At 36.7% G+C, this 24,014-nt stretch overlaps 1 protein-coding gene across 1 annotated transcript in view; it reads right to left on the reverse strand.

Annotated features, from left to right (window-relative positions):
• Nucleotides 1–24,014, reverse strand: part of RYR3 (ryanodine receptor 3) — a 633,352-nt gene that overhangs the window by 305,150 nt on the left and 304,188 nt on the right. The window contains exons 24-29 of the mRNA XM_036736677.1: nucleotides 22,521–22,680; nucleotides 20,023–20,170; nucleotides 18,964–19,169; nucleotides 18,173–18,347; nucleotides 2,167–2,375; nucleotides 534–709 (exon numbers count right to left, since the gene is read on the reverse strand). Of these exons, the coding sequence (XP_036592572.1) occupies nucleotides 534–709; nucleotides 2,167–2,375; nucleotides 18,173–18,347; nucleotides 18,964–19,169; nucleotides 20,023–20,170; nucleotides 22,521–22,680 (1,074 nt within the window). The remainder of the gene's footprint in view (nucleotides 1–533; nucleotides 710–2,166; nucleotides 2,376–18,172; nucleotides 18,348–18,963; nucleotides 19,170–20,022; nucleotides 20,171–22,520; nucleotides 22,681–24,014) is intronic.

The following is a 24,014-nucleotide window of genomic DNA, read 5'->3' on the forward strand; positions in this document are numbered from 1 at the left end:
CAATTAGAGGCAGTTCTATAAGAAAAAATATATGCATGACCACTATTAAAAATGTGGACCAGGTTGGGGCAATATTTCCAATACATCAAACTGAAGCCAAGCTTAGTTTAATATTGATGTTCTCTGTCCATATGTGTCTGTCCTAGGAATTGTTTCTTAGTTTAGCTAAAAATGTAGTCTCTGCTGCCCTCTATGAGTTTATAGTATCACAAAAGGGCAAAAGAGATGAGAAACTTACTTGATATTTTTCTCTAAACAAAAGGTAAATGGTATGTTAGAGCTCTAGGAAATAAGTGAGATGAAAAATAAGTAGAAATCCCACCACCAGAGATATATCTTTTATAGTTTTCAATTGATCCTTTTAATTAAGACACCTAAAAAAAGTCTCTCAAACTTCACAAATACATGCATGCATTTCATTATTTCATTCCCTTCATTTCAATATACATTCCATACACATACATGCACATATGTGCATGTGCACACATTTTTCTTTTCATAGCTGTTGGAGTGAAGTAAAGGACACATCTTACCTTTTCTGAAAAATGTCACTTTCCAAACCTGTACTGTGGTGGAAGGAAGAATAGCATTCCACAGGCATGCTCAGGCGACAATAGACCATTTCAGCACTGCTATTCTGTGTGCCAAATGTCTTGTGGGTGACCTTAAGGCATGGTGGGGTATCCATTGTCCCATCAATCCTTGTGACCTGAAAACACAAACTTCACAATGGAGCAGTTGGGGGTCCTGGGCCTTATTTTTTCTCTCCATTACTCATTTTGAATTTTTCTTGTTTACTTATAATTAAAAAGAAATGGTGATTCTCCAAATACAATCACTAAAGTCACTGTGACTTTTCACTGTTTTATGAGTTTGTCTGACCCAAAGTTTATATTCTGCAGAGTTAAGCAGGAAGGAGTAAAGTTAGCGCCAAAGTGGCAGCACTCCAAATTATGCTACCTAAAAGACTGAATGACACTGACCTAAGTTGGAGCAAGCAGACATAGCAGGAAAATTTTTTATTTTTCATGACTCTTTCATTTGGCTTCTTATAGAGATGAACAGATAGCTTCAGAAATCTTATGTACCCAGCTACTTATGTATGCACTTCAAATGCAATTTCATATCTATGCCATCAACGTCAAAGTTATGGATCAGTGACTTACAAAAGATTCAATAAAAGAGCAGGCATTTCATGGAAGAAGCAAGGGAGGAAAAAACTGAATTGCATCCTAGGAAGACAGGAGAATTAGGCTGTGTCTAGTGATACTTATTTTAAATTTTGTTATTTTCACCTTCTCTACACTTAAATAATGATCAGTGAAAGGCTCACAGAGGACAGTATGATGAAGACAATGATATAGGATTAGGTGGTTAAGAAATAATGTGCTCAAAATTAAAAAAGAAAAAAATGGTAGAACTTAAAATGAGCAAGAAACAAGAACACTTAGAATCAATATCATAGTAGAACTGTTTGGTTCCCTTTATATCACAAAACTGTGGCCAACTTAGGCCAGATGGGTATAATTTAAGGGTATAGTTAGATTGGGCAGTTAGAATGAATTTCCCTCATTTTAATTTAAATCAATAAATATTCACTGAAAAGCCTACTCTGTGCAAGGTACCATTTTTAAAATTAAGGTGGAAGTTTCACAACTTCTAGAACTTTTATATTTTCGAAATAAAGGGAGCTGTGAGGACATGTGTCATCTCTTAACTTACAAACCTGGAAAGACATTATCACAGTGTCACAGTGTTATCGAAATCAAGTTAGGCCTGAGAGCTTAGGTTTTAAGCATATAAGGACAAAAACCCTAGAATTATAACACTCAGTCCTGGTTATTCCTGTGAGTGACTGATACTCTTGATTATTGCATATAACATCACCATTACAGAGCAGACTTAGAAAGGACTGTTCATAGCTATGAGCAGTCTGTTCACAAGATTATGCAGCTATCAACTAAAAACAACCAGCGAGTCATTAAGATAGAGCTTCATAGCCCTGCATAGAATACTTACAACTGTTACCAACAATCAAAAAGGAAAATGATGAGGAAGAATTATGGTAATATTATATGGCTTTATGCAAGAGGCTAGCTGATCACAGGGATTAGTGTCTTGGCACATCAGGCTCCACTAGGGCATCCCTTGAATATGTAATCCTACCTCTATGTGAGGATGATCCTTTGGCACATTGACAAATGTAGGGAGGCGTTTGCTGAACCACATAGCAACATCTCGGTTCATGTTGACAGCAAAAGGCTCAAAGCCCTCCTGGAGGCCACACATGGTGTAATACTTGAAGGTACTGGCATCCATTCCAAGGTTCATACGGCCAATCTGAGACAAACCAAGTGAGCATATGGGGACAAAACCTACAGAACAGTAGAAAGATGGCCCAATTTAGCCAGCACACTCTAGTCCTTTGAGGCTAGTGAGAAAATCTAACCTTTATACATACTTACCAACAATGGAACCCAGGGAGAAGCTGGTGTTTTGGCAACTTAACATTTTCTCCATAACACACAATGTTAACAATAGAACCAGTGGCTGATTGCAAAATGATATGGGAAAAGCATTTCTTAGCAATGAAAACAAAGACAAAGTAAGAAAGATGAAACCAAATACAGAAGAAAAAGCAGGCTTCTCCTGCTATCTCTTTTTTTAAAGAACATTTTTATTTGTTTGGGTTTTTTTGGAGGGGGAGGGCAGGGCAATTGGGGTTAAGTGACTTGCCCAAGGTCACACAGCTAGTGTGTCAAGTGTTTGAGGCTGGATTTGAACTCAGGTCCTCCTGACTACAGGGCTGGTGCTCTACTGACTGCACCACCTAATGGCCCCTCTCCTGCTATCTCTTATGGGTAAAAGGTTATATAAGTGCCCAGTTAGTGGGAAAAGATAAATTCTTTAAAACCACTAAATACTAAATTATAGGAGATGACAAAAAAAAAGTTAGGGGAATAGGATCCTTTCTCCCCTTAAAGAACTGGTGACATACATGATGATGTCATCACTAATCTACTTCTTTGTACAGGAAAAAAAGAGTTAAGGGAAGGTATGGGAAAACTCCTAAAAATATTCCTTTTCCTTCCTGCAGCTATCTAATTATCTCACCAAGCTAGCTTTTGAATCCTTACCCACACTCAAAATTACCATTCGTAAAAAGACCAAAGAAGAAGTTCAGTCTATTTGGCTCTCACTTACGTTAAATCTATAAATCATAACTGCGGCCAATTAAACAGACCATGGAGGGAAAGCCATACTTATCTGGGCACTAGAACAATCTAGATGAAAGGTTATGGAGTAGGGAGGAAGAGAAGGAAAGAAGCAGAGAAAGATGTGGATTTTTTGGTTTGATGGCTAAAGGAAAATTTATCCTAAGGATTTAAAGGATGTTTAAAGCTTACATTTCATAATGAACATTATCTTTCACTGAGATTAAAATCCAAAATATAGTCTTTCTGGAATAATTTACACAGCATATTCTACTTGAAGCATTCAAACTAGAATTCAAAATTGAGTCAGATATAATTGGATAAACAAATCACTCCAGAGGGTAGATTGGATACTTTCAGAGATGCAATTATTGTTTCCAGACAAGTGGACCATTTAGAAAAGGGTAATGGCAGGAGATTAAGTGAGTGGTCGGGGTAGATCATTCCCAAATTTCCATAAGCACCCTACATTGTCAGGAAGACCTGGGTTATGTCTCTCACCCATACTAGCTGTATAAGCAGGTCACTTAATCTGTCCAGTGCTACCTGGCTACACTCTAAAGTTACAAATTATAAGTGAATTGTACATCTGCATGAGCAGAAGGAAATTTCACAGTCTCCTACCTAGATGAAATAACAATTATGCTCAAACAAACCATATTCATAGGTAACTGTATAATGGTGAGTTACAAAGTCTATTATTGGGCTAGGGCACACACGGATGTACCAACAGAAGCTGTCACCACAACCAAATCAAATGTATGAGCTTCTACTAATGGTGGGCAATCCAACTTAAAAAAAAAAGCAAACCCAGTGGCTTCTCTTGGAATATAGTTATGGTGTAAGCAGAAACTGTGACCTTACAAAAACAATTCTTTCCTTTTTTGTCCATTGATATGACTGGATTAAAGGCAGCAGTTGGCAGAAGTAAAAGATTTTTTTTAAGAAGCAGCAATTACAACTAAATGTATAGTAAAATATTTCTTCCAGCCTATTTAATTGGGTGAACTGATAATGCTTGAGAAAGAAGTGCATGATCCTACATGTAATTTATTTTTTCTAAGGAAATTACAGCTTTTCTCAGATTCTTATCTCAGCATTAATAAAAATTAAGTGGATGGCTGCATTTTATTAAAGAGAAAATTGATGTGCAAAGGGGTAAAAGGACTTAAGCAAGGTCATTATGTGGATTCCTAACAAAGATAGTAAGAAATATTACATTTTCTGACATAAACAATATGACAAGTCTTCACGAGATCATCTGAATTCTATATTCATTCATTCATCCATGCATTGTTCCATAACAAAATGACATTTTTCCAATTTTAACAGCAGTTGTGCCTCTGGAAGTAAAGAAAAGGAATATTACAAAGGAAAATAGTACCAGTCCTGATGGCAGTGGAGAGGTGAGACAACAAAAAGTTATGGAAGAGAATAAATAGAAAGAAAATGGTTTAAGGGACACCTCAGTGGATGGCGGAGTAATATTTGCAAGTAGAAGATAAGCCAAAATCAAATATCTGATTCAGAGCAGGGAGAAAGTAGAATGGGTTCCAGAAAAAAAAAGCCCAAATGAATACCATAAGAAGGGTGGGAAGGGAGGGGAGGGGGAGAAAGGGAGCGAGGGGGAGAAGGGAGGGAGGGAGGGGGGGGAGAGAGAGAGAGAGAGAGAGAGAGAGAGAGAGAGAGATAGAGAGAGCGAGCGCAGTAATGCCAATACAAGATCACAGAATCTTATGGGTAGAAGGAATCTTGGAGGCCATGTACTTTAATCAGTAACTGAAAAGGAATCCTCTCTTCAATATCCATGATAAGCAGGCAACCAGTTTCTACCAGAAGAATACCAATGCCAGAGAATTCACTACTGCCCAAGGAAACAATCCATGACACTTTTGGACATCTCTAATTGTTAGTTTTCCCCCCTTTCATTGAGTCAAAATATGCTTCTCTGTAACTTCTATCCATTGTATCGCATTCTGCCTCCTAAGAACAAAGAGAACAAGACTAATCTCTCTTCCACAGGTCAGCCTTTCAGACAACTGAAGAAAGCTATATCATGTGTTCCTTAAGGCTTCTCTTCTCCAAGTTAAAACACTCCCAGTTCTTTCAACTGATTCTTTGGCTTATTGTACAATAGAGCTTGCCTCTAATGGGATTATATCTCAGTAGTCACATTCATTAATTTGCTTCTTTTCAGTGAATGAAAAGTAGAAGCTTATGACACCATCTCCATAATGCTATTTATTCAAAGCATCAAAATGCTATGTAAATCTTTAGAACATTGCTCTGGTATGGGCAATTACATAAATAAAAGTCAACAAGCATTTACTATGCACCTACTACCAGGCACTGCGCTAAGTGCTGGGAATACAAAGAAAAGGAAAAACAAAACAAAACGAGTCCCTGCTTGCAAGGCACAGTGTGGAGGAAAGGGAAATGAAGGCATGGAGAGCAGAACAGAGAGGGAAATAGAGAAGCAGGGCAGTGCTTGAATTGAATTCTAGCTAGAACAAGAGTATATATTTTCTAATTCTTGATCACTAATTATTGTGTATATCAACTATACCTCTTCTCACATGTAATTTCCTCAACCACTGAACATTAAGTTATATTGCTTATGGCTGTGGAAGATAGAAGAGCAGGACAACAATTTCGGGCTCTGTAAAAGAAGAGAGTCCTATGCAGGTATATTAGATTAAAAAAAAAAAAGAAACCCCTTACAGTAAGCTACAATATTCAAAGCAGCTAGGTGGTTCAGTGGATAGAGTGCTGCCTGGAGTCAAGAAGACCTGGGTTCAAATCCAGCCTCAGAAACATACTAGCTATGTTACTCAGAGCAAGAGAATTAATCCTGTTTGTCTCAGTTTCCTCATCTGCAAAATGAGCTAGAGAAGGAAATGGCAAACCACTTCAGTATCTTTGCCAAGAAAACCCTAGAAAGGATCATGAAGGGTCAGACATAACTGAAATGACTGAACAACAACAGCAAGCCACCATATATCATTATGGCAAATAGTGATCTTTCTCAACATCATCTATCACTTTTTCACTCAGTAACTTCTGAAGAGTACTGGGGAACAAAGAGTAAAACAAAAAGAAATATCAAAAAAGTGAAACTCTCCTTTCTCCTCCTCTTGCTTCTCTCTCTCTCCATTCCCTTCCTGAAATGGCACAAAGAAGTGCTACAGTCCAGGCAGCTGAGAGTCAAAGAAATAAATTCTACAGAAAGAGATAAAAAGAAATCAACTAGGACAGGGCTGTCCAAAACGCAGCCCGCAGTGTGATTTTATGTGGCCCGCCTGTAGATTTTAATTTTCACGAGTGAAAAAATAAAATAATAATTTGCATGAAATGTGTATTAGGTTTTTTAATTCCATCACTAATAAATAGTCCCATTGATGTTAATTTTCTTTGGTATTTTTAAGCAGTATTATGGACAAAACATATTGCATGGAATTTTCGATCGATCTGTGGGATGTGTTCCATCTGTGCAATGCAGACTAGTCAGTATGCACCTACCTTTATACTGTTGTGTTGTCACTTTGTTGTTTTGTGTTTGCCTTCACACTTCCTGCCTTCACCTGTTGTACCGATGAAGCGCATTCCCCCACTTTCTATTAGTGTACTGTGTTTTTTATTCTGGGTGTGGCCCTCTAATAATTATTTTATTTTAATGCAGCCCTAAGATAACCTAAGGTTGGACAGCCCTGATCTAGGATATTGATAGGAATAAGGATTTATGAATAACAGAAGAAAAGCCACATCAGAATTTTAAATGTTTGTCCCTGCTCTTCCCTGAAGAGTACCAATTTCATTTCACCTACACAAAAATTTCCATGGTGGACAGCTCTTTTCCTCAAATATCTAAGCATGGTAGGCTGATGACAGGAAGAATAAAAATTGAGAGATTTACATTTTTATTAAAACCATATTTATGTGATGATTTATTTTTAAATAATGTTGGTTTTAAAAGCTCAAGACAAAACTTATTCTCTGGCTCAACGTTTTTTCCACTTAATAAAGAGCACAGAGACTCTGAATAGTATGGACAACTGGAGTACTAAATGCTGGAAAAACAGCATGACTACTCCTCTCTTTTTTTGAACTTCAATTTATATTTTGTAATCTAAAAATAAGAAATTAAGCTTTACTAATATTTAATATATAGTAGGACACTGATATCTTCACTCAGTCTTTATATAAGATGATTACATGTCATAGAAGGTAAACAAGATATCCAGAGGGGAAACGGGGGTATTTTATTGCAGCAGGGTTGTCTGGGATAGCCTTTTTTATTAACTCATACACTTAAAATTATTCTGAATTTAAGAAATACCAAATAAAATTATCATTTCTATATATGAAGTAGAACAAATAATAAGGATTGTACATGAAACTGTATTACTAATCTCTTGCTTGTCTCTTTAAGTATAAATCTAACTTGTTACTTTCAAAGTCGTCCTGCTTGTTTTCCCTTTTTATTTCTTTTAACAGGATTACTATTCTCAAATACCTCTCACAACAACAAAAAAATAACCTTTGTAACATATATGTTTAGTCAAATTTAAAAACATTTTACATTGACCTTGTTAAAAAATATGTCTTATTCTGGATAATTTTATTTACATTTTATTAAACATTAATTTTAATTACATTATCTTAATAATGTAGTTTAATTTTAATTACAGCAAATTAAAAAGGTGTTGTACAAATAAAGCCAATGTAATGAAGATTAGAAGGGAAGCAAAAAGCTGGGAAACATTTTTTACAGCAAGTGTCTCTGATAAAGGCCTCATTTCCAAAATATATAGAGAACTGAGTAAAATTTATAAGAATACAAGTTGTTCCCCAACTGATAAAGGGTCAAAGTATATGAACAGGCCATTTGCAGAAGAAGAAATTAAAGCTATCTATAGTCATATGAAAAAACGCTCTAAATCACTACTGATTAGTGAAATGTAAAATCAAAACAACTCTGAGGTACCATGTCGCACCTATCAGATTGGCTAACATGACAAAACAGGAAAATGATAAATGCTAGAGATGTGGGAAAATTGGAACACTAATGCATTGTTGGTGGAGTTGTGAATCGATCCAACCATTCTGAAGAGCAATTTGGAACTATGCTATAAAACTGTGCATACCTTTTGATTCATTAACACCATTTCTAGGTCTATATCTCAAGGAGATCATAAAAAAGGGGAAAGGACCCACGTGTACAAAAAGATTCACAGCTGCTCTTTTTGTGGTGGCAAAGAATTGGAAATTGAGGGGATATCCACCAATTGGGGAATGGCTGAACAAGCTGTGGTATATGAATGTAATGGAATATTATTGTTCCATAAGAAATGAGGAGCAAGCAGACTTCAGAAAAACTTGGAAAGACTTGCATGAACTGAGGCTGAGTGAAGTGAACTGAACCAGAAAAACACTGTACACAGGAACAGCCAAATTGTGTCATGACCAACTTTGATAGACTTAGCTCTTCTCAACAATGCAATGATCTAAGACAATTCCAAAAGACTCATGATGGAAAATGCTATCCACATACAGAGAAAGAACTATGCAGTCTGAATGCAGATCAAAGCATACTATTTTTCCTTTTATTTTTTGTTTTTCTCTTTCTCATGATTTTTCCCTTTGTGTTCTAATTCTTCTTTACAACATGACTAATGTGGAAATATATTTAATATCATTGTACATGTATGGCCTTCATCAGATTCCATGCCATCTTGGGGAGGGGAGAGGGGAAGGAAGGGGAGAAAATTTAAAACCTAAAATCTTATAGAAGTGAATGTTGAAAACTAATGAATAAATAAATAAATATTTTTAAAATATGTCTCATTCTGCATTTTGAGACCATCATATTTCCTTTAGGAAGTGAGAAGCATTGCTTTTTTTCAAATTAATTAATTTATTTTTAGTTTTTATCATTCAGTTCCACAAGCTTTTAAATTTTAAATTTTCTACACTTCCCCCCCTCCTCCCTCCCCAAGACAGCATGCAATCTGATATAGGATCCATACATACATTAATATTAAACATATTTTCACATTAGTCATGTTGTAAAGAGGAATTATAACCAATGGGATGAACCACAAGAAAAGAGAAACAAAACACAAAAGAGAAAGAAAGAGAGCAAATAGTATGCTTCTATCTGCATTCAGATTCTGTATTTCTTTCTCTGGATGTGGATAGTATCTTCAATCATGAGTCTTTTGGAGTTGTCTTAGAATCTTGTATGATGAGAAGAGCTAAGTTTATCAAAGTTAGTCTTCACACAATGTGGCTGTAACTGTGTACAGTGTTCTCCTGGTTCTGCTCATCTCATTCAGCATCATTTTATATAAATCTTTCCAAGTTTTTTCTGAAGTCCACCTGCTCATAATTTCTTTTTTCTTTTACAAGTTAATTTATTTTTAGTTTCCAATATTCACTTCCATAAGTTTTAAATTTTCTCTACCTCCAATCTTTCCCCCCTCCTCAAGATGGTGTGCAATCCGATGCGGGCTCTACATATACATTCTTATTAACACATTTTCACATTAGTCATGTTGTATAGAAGAATTAGAACATATGGTAGGAACCATGAGAAAGAAAAAAAACAAAACAAAAAACAAGAGCAAATAGCATGCTTCCATCTGCATTCAGACTTCATAGTTCTTTGTCTGGATGTGGACAGCATTTTCCATCATGAGTCTTTTGGAATTAATTTAGGTCCTTGCATTGCTGAGAAGAGCTAAGTCTATCAAAGTCAGTCATAGCACAATGTGGCTGTTATTGTGTACAATGTTCTCCCGGTTCTGCTCACTTCACTCAGCATCATTTCATGTAAGTCTTTCCAGGTTTTTCAGAAGTCAACCTGCTCATCATTTCTTATTGCACAACAGTATTCCATTACATTCATATACCACAACTTGTTCAGCCATTCCCCATTTGATGGACATCCCTTCCATTTCCAGTTCTTGGCCCCACAAAAAGAGCAGCAAAAAATACTTATAAGTATTTTTGTACATGTGGGTCCTTTCCCCTTTTTTATGATCTCTTTGGGATACAGCCCTAGAAGTGGTACTGCTGGGGCAAAGGCTATGCATATTTTTATAGTCTTTTGGACATAGTTCCAAATTGCTGTCCAAAATGACTGGATCAGTTCATAACTCCACCAACAATGCATTAGTGTTTCAATTTCCCCACATCTTCTCCAGCATTTGTAATTGTCCTGTTTGGTCATGTTAGCCAATCTGACAGGTGCGAGGTGGTACCTCAGAGTTGTTTTGATTTGCATTTCTCTAATCAAGGGATTTAGAGCATTTTTTTCATATGACTATAGATAACTTTAATTTCTTCTTCTGAAAACTGTCTGTTCATATTCTTTTGACCATTTATCAACTGAGGAATGACTCATGTTCTCATAAATTCGACTCAGTTCTCTATATATTTTAGAAATGAGGCTTTTATCAGAGATGTTGATTGTAAGAATTATTTCCCAAGAGAAGCATTGTTTACCATGGATCCTCTGGACACTGCCATGAAATTTCCTAAGTGTTTCAGAGTTGTTCTTCTTTATAATGCTGTTGTTACTAGACAATGAATTATCTTGGCTCTTCTTACTTCACTCTGCATCAGTTTATATAAATATTAGTAGTTTTCCCTTAAACTACCCCTTCCTTATAGCATAATAATATTCCATTACATGTATATGCCATATATTGTCCAGCTCTTTCTCAGTTGAGGGATAACCCTTAGTTTCCAGTTCATTGTTGCAACAAGTAGAGGTCCTATAAATATTTTTGTACATATGGGTCTTTTCCTTCTCTTTTTATCTCTTTGGTATATATGAATAGCAGAATTATTGCTGGGCCAAAAGGTAAGCACAATTTAGAGATTTGGGGGGGGGGATTCCCATTCCTAGGCCCTCATTTTGTATAACTGCACATATGATCATTAAAGACATTAAGGTTCTAAGCGGACACTATTTTCTTCTCCTGCTAAAATTCAAATATTTTCTCTTTTTACAGTCCCTTCCAATTGCTCCAATACATTTAATGCTCTAAGTTCTTCTTTCAAAGAATCTGATATTTTCATCATGAATGTTTGGAAGTCTTTACTGTAGATGTGTCAAATTTGGGGCCTGTAAAGCTCCAAAGTGTGGCCCCAACCTGATTAAAATGGAACTGGGATATAATAAACATACAATATAATAGAGATGTTAATTTGTGGTCTTCTAAGTCAATATGAGGCCTACATGGATCTGTTTCTATTTTAGTTTGCCACCATTGCTCCAGTGGATCCCCTGTCGGATGATATTTATTTTTTCTATTTAAGTTATGCTTGGATGTATGCCTTTTTATTTTTTGTCTTTTGGAATATAATATTCTAAGTTCTCCTGTCCTAGATACTGTTAGCCATTAAGTCTTTTGGGATCATAACTGAAGTTTCATGATATTTGAATTCTGACTTACAGTATTTTTTTCATCATTCTAGAAGTTCTAGATTTTGTCTCTGGTGATTTTGGGAGTTTTCATTTTGGGGTTTCTTTTAAGATGTGACTAGTAGATTCTTTCTATTTTTATTCTGTCCTCTGGTTTTAAGAGATTTAGGGAATTTTCTCTCAGAATTTCTTCAAATATAGCATCCACGCATTTTTGAAGGTAGGAGAGGAGGAAGCAATCATGGTTTTCTTAAAATTTTGATATTTCTTAGATTATTTCTTTTACCTGTTTTCTAAATCAATTCTTTTTGATAGATATCTTAACTTTTTTTCCTATTTTTTTCCAGTTTATTGATTTTGCTTTAATGTGTCTTCTTGTCTCATGAAATCAATGATTTATGTGTGGTGAATTTTAATTTTCAGGAGGCCTATAACTCAGGAGAGATCTTTGTAACTCCCATATGAAACTATTTATTCCCTTTCCAATTATTTATCCTAGAGCCCTCATTTCATTTACATTATCCTTTTTAATCTCTCTTTTCATTCCTTCTAATTATTCTAATAGAACTAAGCCATATCTTTGTCTGAAGCTCTACCTCTAATCACTGTGGGAATTTCTCTAGGTTTCTGCCCTGAATGTACCTAGACATAAAAAAGTGTTTTTTTTTCTTAATTAATCGTGGACGTCTTCTCTTGTTTAATTTATTTTTTAAAGATTTTCTTTCCAAACTGGAGCTTTTTTTCAGGTTCAAATTTTGACTGCTTTTACAATCACTAGATGGAATTGTGGGTCTGTCTGTTTGATCTTGACTTTATATTGTCTGAGGTCCTGTCTCAGGCTCCCCCCTTTTTTTGAAGGGGGGAGTCAGGGCAATTGGGATTAAGTGACTTGCCCAAGGTCACACAGCTAGTAAGTGTGTCAAGTGTCTGAGGCCTGATTTGAACTCAGGTCCTCCTGACTCCAGGGCTGGTGCTTTACTCATTGTACCACCTAGCTGCCCCACAGGGTCTCTCTTGATGGTATTTGCTGTGCAAAAAGTTTTGGTAGGTTTCAGCATCACCTTTACTTTCTGGTTATGGAGTATTAAATTCTTCAAGGCTATTAGGTGGCACGGTGGACAGAGCACTGGGCTTGAAATCAGGAAGATTCACCTTCATGAGTTCAAATCTGGCCTCAGAAACTTACTAAGCTGTGTGATCCTGGGCAATCACTTAATCCTGTTTGCCTCAGTTCCTCATCTGTAAAATGAGCTGGAGAAGGAAATGGGAAAAAATACCTCAAAATGCCAAAAAAATACCTCAAGTGGAGTCAAAAAGAGTCAGGCACAACCGAAATGACTCAACAACAAAATCAGGTGTGGCTCATATTCCTGGCTATAAAACTTCAGAATCCCTCAGGTATGTGGACTGATAGCTGTCTTCTCTGTAGGGGCTTTGCCCATTAGCCTTGCTCTTGTTGTAGTAGCAATTTAGATTTGAAGATCTTTCCCACCCTGTGACCTGCTTATGTCACAGGAAGCCTAAATCACATGTGGTGGGAGGAGCTTTCTGACAGGAAAAGGAAGTTATGTCACAGAAAATGCTGAGAGAGAGAGAAAGAGAGAGCAGTTATGGCTACTAAAGGCCGCCATCGTGACAGTTAGAGCTGAACAGGCTGACTTAGCTGTACTGAGAGTTTGTCTTTGGAAAGACCCCAGCAAGGAGTCAGAGAGGTTTTGGGATGGCAAGGCTCCATGTTGTGATATTGTGTATTGAATATTTTACTGCTCTGATAGATTGGATAAATGGTTTGTGGGATATGTTTCTCTGGTGTCTGAATAAATGGTTTACTTCTTCTACCTTCTATGTGGAGAGTCTCATATACTTTGTGATACAGAATCACATAGGCATTTTGACAATTATCATCTACACTGTTATTATTGCCTTACTGATACACTTGTCCACGTCTGGACCTCGTCTCCAGAACCAGGCCTTTCTAGATCTCCCTGGGGTGTCCTGGCTGGTATGCTTTGAAGTTGTGGGATCTAGAAGGACCTACAAGATGCCGTGTGTCCCCTTTTACCAACATAAGCTGGATGAAGGTATTCATTGTGATTTCCCTATTTCTAAATCATTATTTGATTTAATGATCTTTTGTTTTATTATTTCTGGAGCACATGCATGGAAATTGGGCTGTTCTATTTACTCTTCCATCTTGCACAGAAGTGATGACTACTTTCATTCAACTCCCCTTCTCTCCCAAACCAAATTTCTAAGCCATGATTGAATGTACAGAATTGCTGTTTGTAACTGAAAAAATCCATTTACTTGTTTAATATATCTGAAAGTAGATATTAAGTCTCTCTTCATTTCATACAGGGCAATGCCCCAACTCCTCAGTCTTGTATTCAATATCTACCACAATCTGGTCATACTTACCTGCCAGTCTCATCTACCAAAATTCCCATGCTATGAATCAATTTGCTCTAATTAAATTGCTCTTTCATTGTTCTTCAATATGTCATGGGCTTAAATCTTTGCATCTCTTTCCATAGGAACAGTATGAAATATTTTATTAATTATTTTGCTAAAATGTAAGGAAACTATATTTTCAGCATTCCTCTGAGTGGCTAGCTTAGTAACCTTGTAAAAAATAAGTTTTTTTTTGCAATGATATATTCTTGACTAAGCCATGTGGCACTTTGTAGTCACTGATTTCTTCAATAGACTTTCAATAACCCTCTCCTTGAAGATCCATTCTAAAATTTCCCCAGGAATCAAAGTCAAATTCATTGCCTTACTGTTCTCTTCCATTTTAAATGAGGATATTTATCCCTCTCTAAGCTGATATCCCTTCCATTCTTCAAGACTTTTCATATACTAAATTAGATTGCAGACAGTGACTTAGCAATCACACCTGCTGGCTCTTTAAGTATTTGGAGATGTAATTCTTGGGCTTAATATACTTGAATTCATTGGGAGAAAAAAGATGCAAGAGTATTTGACTTCACCTAAACCATATGATCCTGCGCAAATCACTTAACTTCTCTCAGTCTCAGTTATGTTATATAGAAAATGGGGATAATAATAGCACCTACACTTCAGAATGCTATTTTGAGGCTATTCAAATGAGAAAGTATATGCAAACCATAATTTGCTATATTGGCTATCATCTCCTTATTTTTATTCTTTCTAATCCAAAAGTCATTTTCCTTAACAGGGAAAAAAGGAAGCAAAATAAGAGCGGAGCACCTCAACTTTCTCTGTTGTCATTTATCAGTATTCCATGCACTCCAAGTCATGCTCCTATCCCTTCTTTGATCCTCTTTTTTCCCCAAATAGAGCTTTCAAAATATTTCTATTATCCTTGTCTTCTCTCATTAGCCTCATTTCACTCTGAGATTGAGCACTGCTCACACTGTTCTATAGGACTCTGCTATAGTTTTACATTCATCATGTCACTAGTTTTTCCTTCCATCTTTACCTAACTTTATAAAATCTAAGTTTCTTGGGGAGTTCTCTATGCTTTGTTAGACAATTCCCACTGTTTGTCCCCACTGTAACTTTCCCTTAATCACACATGTTAAAGAGAAATGGCCATTCCCCACAAGATTTCCATCACTTAAATTTTTTGTGTAACTTTTAAAGTCTTTTGCAACCTGATCTCAATCTATTTTTCTAGCTTCAGGGTACATCCTTCTCCTCTCAACTCTCCCAACTCTCTTAACTGGCCTCTCTATTCTTCTCTCTTTATTCTTCACCCATAGCACCCCATCGCCAGCCTTCTCTCTGTTGTTCTTCACCCATGGCACTCCTCTCCAGTACTGCTGTCTCTACACCATTGCATTGGCTTTCTCCCAGTCTGAAATGAACTCCTTCTTTACCTTGACTTCACAGACTCCTCACCTTCTTCAAGGCATCTCTTAAATACCACCAACTGTATGAAATCTTTCTTGACTCCTCCAGCTATTAGCACTTTCTCCTCCCAAACTACCTTTTATATAACTACTTTTTATTTGTATTTATTTCCTCTTTTTTCCATATATCTTATCGTCTTCCCCATTAGAATATAAGCTCCTTATTAGCAGGTTTTTTCCCCTTCATCTTCCATCCTTGTATCCACAGTGCACAGCACATAGATGCTGAATAAATACTTTTTTTGCTTGACTGACTGATTACAAACCAGCAACTAGTTCCTTTCTATTAATGAGAATAAATTCATCAGAGGGTTCCACATTTTTGGTTCCTCCACTTTTTGAAGGATGAAATTATCATTAAGACAAGTCTCAAAATTATTAGTTGTTCTACTTTCCCTGAGTAAGGAGAATCAACAAACATTGAGACAGATGAAGTCTCTCGTCATTACTACATCAGTTCTCAGTGCCAGGCTTGTGATTTCTTTCTTACACTTCCCATCCATTACCTTTTTATGGCCAAGTGGTCTAAAACAGGGCTTCTTAAACTTTTTCCACTTGCTATACCTGGTTGGGTTTTAGCACCTTTCATTGGCATTGCATGGCCTGAGGGCATATGCAGTGCAAAGTGCACATGCTTTGTGCTCAGAACCAAGGCTGCAATAAAGTTGTCTAATGCGTGACAGGCAAGTGCTACCAGAAACACCTCAGATTCATTATGTGTTTGATTTTTAATTAATTTTTGGTCACTGTGCATTCAGAAACCTTTTACTGTTGTCAAATTTTTCACGACCCCGTATAGGGTCATGACCCAGGGTTTAAGAAGCACTGGAAGTATACACAACTCCTTCAGTGATACTTCTTTGAGAACTCTGCCAGAATCCAAAGCCAATAGTTTGCAAACTACATTATCTTTCTCTTTTTTCCAAAAGCAAGGACACTTACTTTACCCCTTTATTTCTGCTGCCCTATGTTCATTTCATGGCAATTTGGAAATCTGGAGAGTCTGGAAATTTCAGACCTACTCCTCCGTCTTCCCAGAATGCAAACACCTCTTCTTTTCACAGCTTACAAAATGGAAGATCAGGAAACTGAAGTGACTTATATAAGGTTTACAGGTATTAAGAATCAGAGGTAAAATTTTAGCTTAGCTCCTCTGACTCAAGTCTGTGCTCCTTCCACTATACCAAGCTACCTTGCTGAGATTCATGATGCTTTATACTTTCTTTCAGCACTAAGGTTAGAACTAGTAGTGGACGTCCAGTTAATTTTCATTGAATTACACATTTAGAACTGGAAAGACAGTGACATATCCATTCCAATTCGCTCATTCTTTTTTTAATCAAGAGAAATAAAGCCCAGAGAGGTTAAGTATTTTGCCAAAAGTCACACAACAAGAAACAGAGACAGGACTAAAATTAAGGTCTTTTGGCCATTAGAGCAATATTGACTGACCTGATTAATGAGATGTAGTCAATTGGTATAAGCTAATTATTTTCTTTGTTTATTTAAGAATTCCATGAAGTATATTCAAGTCAAAATTAGTAAGTAAATGGTATCTGGATTTCACAAGTATGAAAATGAATTATACTTCTTTCCATGAAACTAACTTCAGTCAAACTTTCATACATATCTCTGATCAACTTATGATCAAAGCATAGAGATTGTTAAAACTAATAATTAACATTAAAATAACTAAAACCAAACAAAATAACTAAACAGAGTCATCATCCTGAATTTGACTAATATGTATAGATACAGTTCTTGGCAAAACATTGTCTGAGTCACTGGTAAGCCAAAGGAGGAGGGCAAGGCAGTGGGCTAGGGCATGGCCTTTTCACAAAATTCATAACTTAAAATATTTATGTCAATGGATACATCACATATCACTATTATTATTTACTAATATAAATGGTAATTTTTATAAATAGCAAAAATAACTATTATAACTAAATCCAGTCTCTGCCCTTAGAATATATATCCTAAAAAAAGAAATACCTTAACCATAAGAAGGAAGGCCAGAAGAAACCTCAGAGACAGGTGACAAAGAGAATTGTCCAGAGGACAAGAAGAATAGTCCTAGAAGTTCTAAATATTTTGATTTCCAGAAGAGAAATAGTCCTTTGCAAATTAAGAGGCTCTTAAAAATCAGAAAGCACTATATATGAATATGATTATAGATATCTAAGTGTATGTATGTGTATGCATGCGTATATACATTTGTGTATATACATCTTTGTGTGTATAGATATATGTATGTCCATGTTTAATTGTAGCCTTCTTGGGGGAGTGGAGGAGGAAGGGAGAAAAAAAGAAGAAAGTAAAAAGTACACAGCAGAGAACAAAGTATTTATTATATAGGCTTCTTGAAATGGAAATCTATTGCTGCATATTTTGAATCCTCTCTTACGTTCTGCTGTGCACACAGCAATGCTTTTTTTTTTCTTTTGCATTTAAGTTTAAAATGTTTCTTTTTCTTTTCTTATTGTATAATTCAGCTTTAGTATTTAAGTTTAAATTGATTAAAAAACCAAAATAAATCAGAAAGCAAATGCTCAGTCCAACTCTAAACAATACTTGCTCACTATTTCATTTCATCTAGTACTATGTATGGATAGGGTAAAGGGACATACCATTCTCAATCTCATAGTCAGCAAAGGCAAGTTCTGAACCTTTATTGGTGATCAACAGTTCCCCATTCAGAGTGAAGATCATTGATGCATCATCTAAGTTAATCATACAGCCAACAACATCCCCTGGTTGCCAGTTGCGCCCAAAATATCCACTCCCTTGATGCCAGCGCTGGCCCTAGGGAAAAAAATAAATGAATAGATACGAGGAAAATGGGTTTCTTAGCACTACCCTGTAGTTGGTGAGATGCCCAGACCAATAATACTTATTCTTGATGAGTAGTAATACATGCTTTCTATTGGACACTCAATTTTCTATAAAGGAGAAACTGAAGGAACAATGAGCTGAATGATAGCCAACAGATACAATGACATTTGGTCAGGGAGCAGGGACCCAGTTCCCCTGACTCTCAGTCTTCTATAATAATGAGAAGATTACACTTCCCTTTTATGGATATTTGTGATGCTTCTCTAATACATACTTTCACTAAAGCTAGGCCTAGGATGGGGGTGGAAGGCAAAGCTATAATGTAAAAGCTGTTGCTATAGTCAATGTGGGGCTTTGTCTTACACCTCACATATCCAACAAAGGAATCATACACTCTTTTGTCTCTATTGTAACTGTGTGACATAGCTGGTACTAAGAAGCATTTGGTCCTTAAACCACAGTATCTAGTCTTTAAACCGAAGATACCCAAATCTTCAATCATTTAAGTTTCTATGAAGTAGTTATGCATTTATGAGGAAGAGCACCTAAAATCAGGAGTGCAGATAGTACCAGTGAATTGACTCACCTTGCTGCCTTCGAATACAAAAGCTTGATCATCAGCCCCTAGCTCAATATCAGGCCGACAGCCTGGCCTGGCCCAGCCAACACGCATATCTCCTCCTGTTACCACCTCAAATTCAAAATACCACTTTCCAGATTTCACTGCATAAGACCGTTCCACTCGGAAAAACCGTATCTTGTCCACACTGACTTTTTCCATAGTTTGGTCAGCTGTTGAAAATCAAGGAAAGAAACAGGGCAAGGCACAAGGGCTCTTAATCACTGGGTGGTATTTCCTCAAACAACAAAAACTATCAGTGACACAACCACAGAATCCAGTTCTCCCACCTCTCAAAACAATTAAAAATTAATTAATCTATAATATTGCCTGGTGTTATGGGGATGACTATAGCATACTGGTATTCATCAGCATTGTTGCAGATTTAAAATATTCCTAGAATTTTATTTGTGGATTAGTATAAGTACCCTGTCACCAAATAAAGTTAAGTCCAAGGGACTGAGATCTAAATAAAATAAAGTTAGGCTGGACTTATTAGTAAGGCTTCTTCTCCAATTTCTCACAAAATAGTGTCTAATGTATAGAGAGTGCTTAATAAATGTTTTTTTCATTCATTTTAATTGCCTGAAAGGATCCAGTCAGAAGAGAATACATTGTGACATTAAAGCACTTATCACATAGTAATGTATTTCATATTAAATATTCTTTCCAATCCTGTTTTGATGCAATAAAATTTTTCTATAGCAAGACATTAAGCTGTTATAAATCTACTTTTGGTCCTTACTGGGTTTTTTTAAAATGTCAACTCAACAAATTTTTATTAAATGCATACTATCTGCCAGTCCTTGTGTTGGGTATCGGGCATATAAGGACAGAAATGAAACTGCCTCTGATCTGAAGAAGGCTACATTTTATTGTGTGGGTATATTACAAACATACATATGGCATTCTGAAGAGTACACTAACTGCATTAATTTATATGTTAGACCTATGGTTTGGCATTTATTTCTTTTTTAAAAAGACTGTCTTATATTGGGGCTAAGATGAATACTCTGATCTCAATACCTAATTCTTGGTCTGAAGGCTCAACATTATACCCATAACCAATAAATGTTCGAACTGCTTCACGAAGACTGTCTCTGTTTGACTTCTTTGTACGTTCATCTAGTAATGCATATGGCACCAAACGAGGATTCCTTTTATTCTTCAGATCCTAGATGAAGCCATGGGAAGTAATGCAAAAAATCCATAGTTAACTTTTATACATAGGATGCTACATGCACAAATACACACACACACACACACACACACACATATACACATGCACACAGCACATACGCCCTCTAGCCACAACTCTGGCCTCCCAGAAGGCTCATGTAAAGCTATAAATTTTAAAGTCCTTGTCAGCAGAATTTCTTGGGCTTTCAAAGAAACCATTTGTTTGAAAATTTACTTCAGGCTAACATTTGTTGATATGCAAAAATTTGCATTAAAAAAGTTGAATTTACTTGAGTCAGGCAACAAAATGAAATGGCGCAAAATTATTTGCACCCTGCTATGCCCAAAGCAGGATGAATGTAGTTTCAAATAACTTTCATTTTAAAATAAGAACTCATTCCCTGCCTTATATTGTGATAGCTTTACTTGCTTACAACTATTCCTTAACACACACTTGGCTCAACAAAGAGATGGACCAGTAAAATGGCTACAAAGGGTACATTTCAGTGCACTGAGTACATGGCTCTACTAGGTTTTCCTCCCAAAGATGGTGACAACTACTGTGCAGTGTCAAACCACTGCAGAATGGCATATGCTCTATTATGTTTTGAACTGTCATAGAACCCATGGCTATATTCTCTCCCCACTGTACATCTGCAGGATGTTAGGGGCATAGGTGAGAATTCATACATTTCAATGATGAGAAAAGAGATTGGGGAGAAGCTTCAAGGAAGGTGTGCCAGCCTTTAGGGAAGCAGGTAAATTCACCTGTCTGTCCACCCATCTGCTAAGAGACTCATGGATGGAGGCTCAAGAGATAGAGGAAGGAAAGAAGAAGAACAGAGGGGGATGAACTAAAGCTCTGGATTTAGCTGCTTTTCTTCAGGATGGTGTCTTATTCCATTGAATCAGGCTCCCTGTCCTCTGTGTTTTTATGAGGCATGAGCCCTATCAGTCTGCCCCAGAAATACTATAGCTATGTACCTTTGGTTTGATTTGAACACCTACCCAATCTTAGTATGGATAATAGAGGCAGCTGAAGGCAAATATTGCGTGGTGCAACAAGACATGAAGAATGACAACATGCTTTCAAAGCAAAACATGCTAAAAATAAATCAGACATAACAAAGACATAAAATAAGAACACTATCTTTTTAGGAAAGTCACATCAGAATTGTGCCTCTTCAGCCTTATTATCCTATGAAAGATGAATTAACTCAGCTATGACATTTTGATAGATATTCAACTTTTTCAAATACAGCTGGTTCTTCATTTCCTTTGCTAGATTCTCATCCAGATCATGCCTTCTAGCATAGATATCCTATATTCTATTCTGGGCCCTCATCTCTTCCTTCCCCTCTACACTACGTCACTTGGTGAAGTATCCATCAGATCCCATAGATTTAATTGCCATCTCTATACTTATGATTCTCGATTGTACATGTCCTGTACTAACTTTTTTGCTTATCTCCAATCTTACATGTACACCTACCTTTAGAATATGTTAAACTAGATGTCCACTAGACATCTTAAACTCAACATGTCCAAAATGTAGCTTATTGTTCCCTCAAACCCTATTTCCCATTTTACTTCCCTATTACTGCTGAAGGCAACCATCCTAGTCCCCCAGGTTCAAAACCTAGGTGTCATACTTGACTCCTTAATAGTGCTCCCACACTCCCAGCCTTCCATATCTAATCTGTTGCCAAGTCCTATTGATTTTACCTTTGCAACATCTCTTGAATACACTTCTGTCTCTCCTCTGACACTGCCATCACTCTGGCTCAGGCCCTCAATAGCTCACATCTGGACTACTGCAATATCCTGCTGGTAGGCCTGCTTATCTCAAGTTTCTCCCCACTCTTACCTATCTTCCATTCAGCCACCAAAGTGATTTTCCTAAAGCACAGGTCTGACCATGTCAACTACTCCTCTCCCCGCTTGCATCCACTCTACAAACTCCAGTGACTCCCTATCACCTCCAGGATCAAGTACATAACCTAGATCCCTTTTACCCCTGGCCATTTCCTCTGGCTGTCCCCCATGCCTGGAATGCTCTCTCTTTTTATCTTCAGCTACTGACTTCCCTGGCTTGCACCAAGTCCCAACTAAAATTCTATCTTCTACAGGAAGCCTTTCCTAATCCCTCTTACTTCTACTGCTTGCTTTCTTTCAGTTATTTCCCATTTATCCTATATGTAGCATATGTTTATTGGCTTGTTATCTCCCCCATTAGACTGTACTTACATGAGGACAGAAACTATCTTTTACCTCTTTTTTTATCCCCAATATTTAGCAAAGTGACGGGCACAGTCCTTAAAGTTTGCTGACTATGGACTTCTTACCTGTTGGATGCCATAGGTCCATCCTTGTTTTATTCTATCTTTTGCCCAGACATTGTGTGCATTCTCTGCAAGTTTATCAACTAAAATTTCTTGAGGAGGCAATAGTTTCACATCAGATAGATCCAAAGGGGCGGGCTTATAGCCATTTGACATCATATAGCTACAAATCAAGGTAAATGCAAAAACAAAACAGCAGAATTATGAATATTTTCAATAGACTTACATGGCTCTTCAAATCCAACCTGTGATTAGTTAGCTCATGGTTAGAGCACTGTACTAATACAGCCAAAATCACAGGCTCCATTTTGGTGTAGGAGAAGTAGCTTTGCTACATATACATTGAGGCCATAAGCTATTCACCTAACTGACCAATCATTTCATGAATTTGTCACAAAGGGAAGATAAGAGAAGGAGTATGAATGAGTCAGGCTACATACATTCCTACTACTGGAAACAATAGCTATTCAAAAGTTCAAGCTTTAACGATGGTAAGCCAAGGATATCATCTGTACACAGGTGGAATTATTATTGAAAATTTTTTATCCAATGTTGAAAAATAACAAATTTCAGAAAAACTGGTACTAACTGGGTTCTTATAAGTCAGTATTAATGATCACAGAATGTTCATATTATTTCAAACAGTTACTGTCTCCTTTGTCAGTTATCTTATTACTCCAGTAACTAAAACTGATCTAGTCAAAGAATTTTAGGACTGAAGGGGGAATTAAAGATCTTTTAGTTCAACCTCTTTATTTCATAGATGAAGAAACTGAGGTGACGTTCAAACCAATTTTTTTTTTAAAAAAAGCGATCCTATGGGCAAGGTACTATACTAGCCACTGGGAGAAAAAAAAGTGAACAAAAAAGATAGTTCAAGGTAAATCCTCAGAAGGGTAAGAATTCATTTCTCCTCACACCTTGCCCAATGCTCTATTTACACGGCAACTTTTGGATAGGAAGTCATGAAGATCTTGCTGGAAAGAGGAAGCATGATTTGAGCCCAGTACTGAATCATAATGAATGTAACCTTAGAAAGAATATCTGTCTTTGGGTCCTAAAAATTAGGCCCTGAATGAAACTTCAATTCCAATTCCTCACTTTCAATCCCAATTCCAATTTACCACAGAGGTAAGGTAAGGAAGGTCTGAAAGCTCTGGAGTTATACAGTGAGGGAAAGTATTAGAAGAATTTCATAGAATTTGGTATAGGAATGAAGCTGCTTATGCTCATAGCCTATAATTAAAGATAACCATGTGTGTATTTTATGTGTGTCTAAGTGTTTAGGAACATGAACCTGTGTGACTAGAGGAAGTAAACCGTGCATACATAAATTCAGTGGGCCAAAGTGAATGTTGGCAGGCTTAACCACATCCAAAAAGTATTGGGAAGCTGGACTAGTACCAAGAAAAGTGATTATTTAGTATGGCTATTACCCATTTTGAAGGCATTACTGCCAAATGGAATTTTTACAAGCCAGACCAAACATCCTGATCT

This window comes from Trichosurus vulpecula, chromosome 8 (genome assembly GCF_011100635.1).
Source record: "Trichosurus vulpecula isolate mTriVul1 chromosome 8, mTriVul1.pri, whole genome shotgun sequence".
NCBI lineage: Eukaryota > Metazoa > Chordata > Mammalia > Diprotodontia > Phalangeridae > Trichosurus > Trichosurus vulpecula.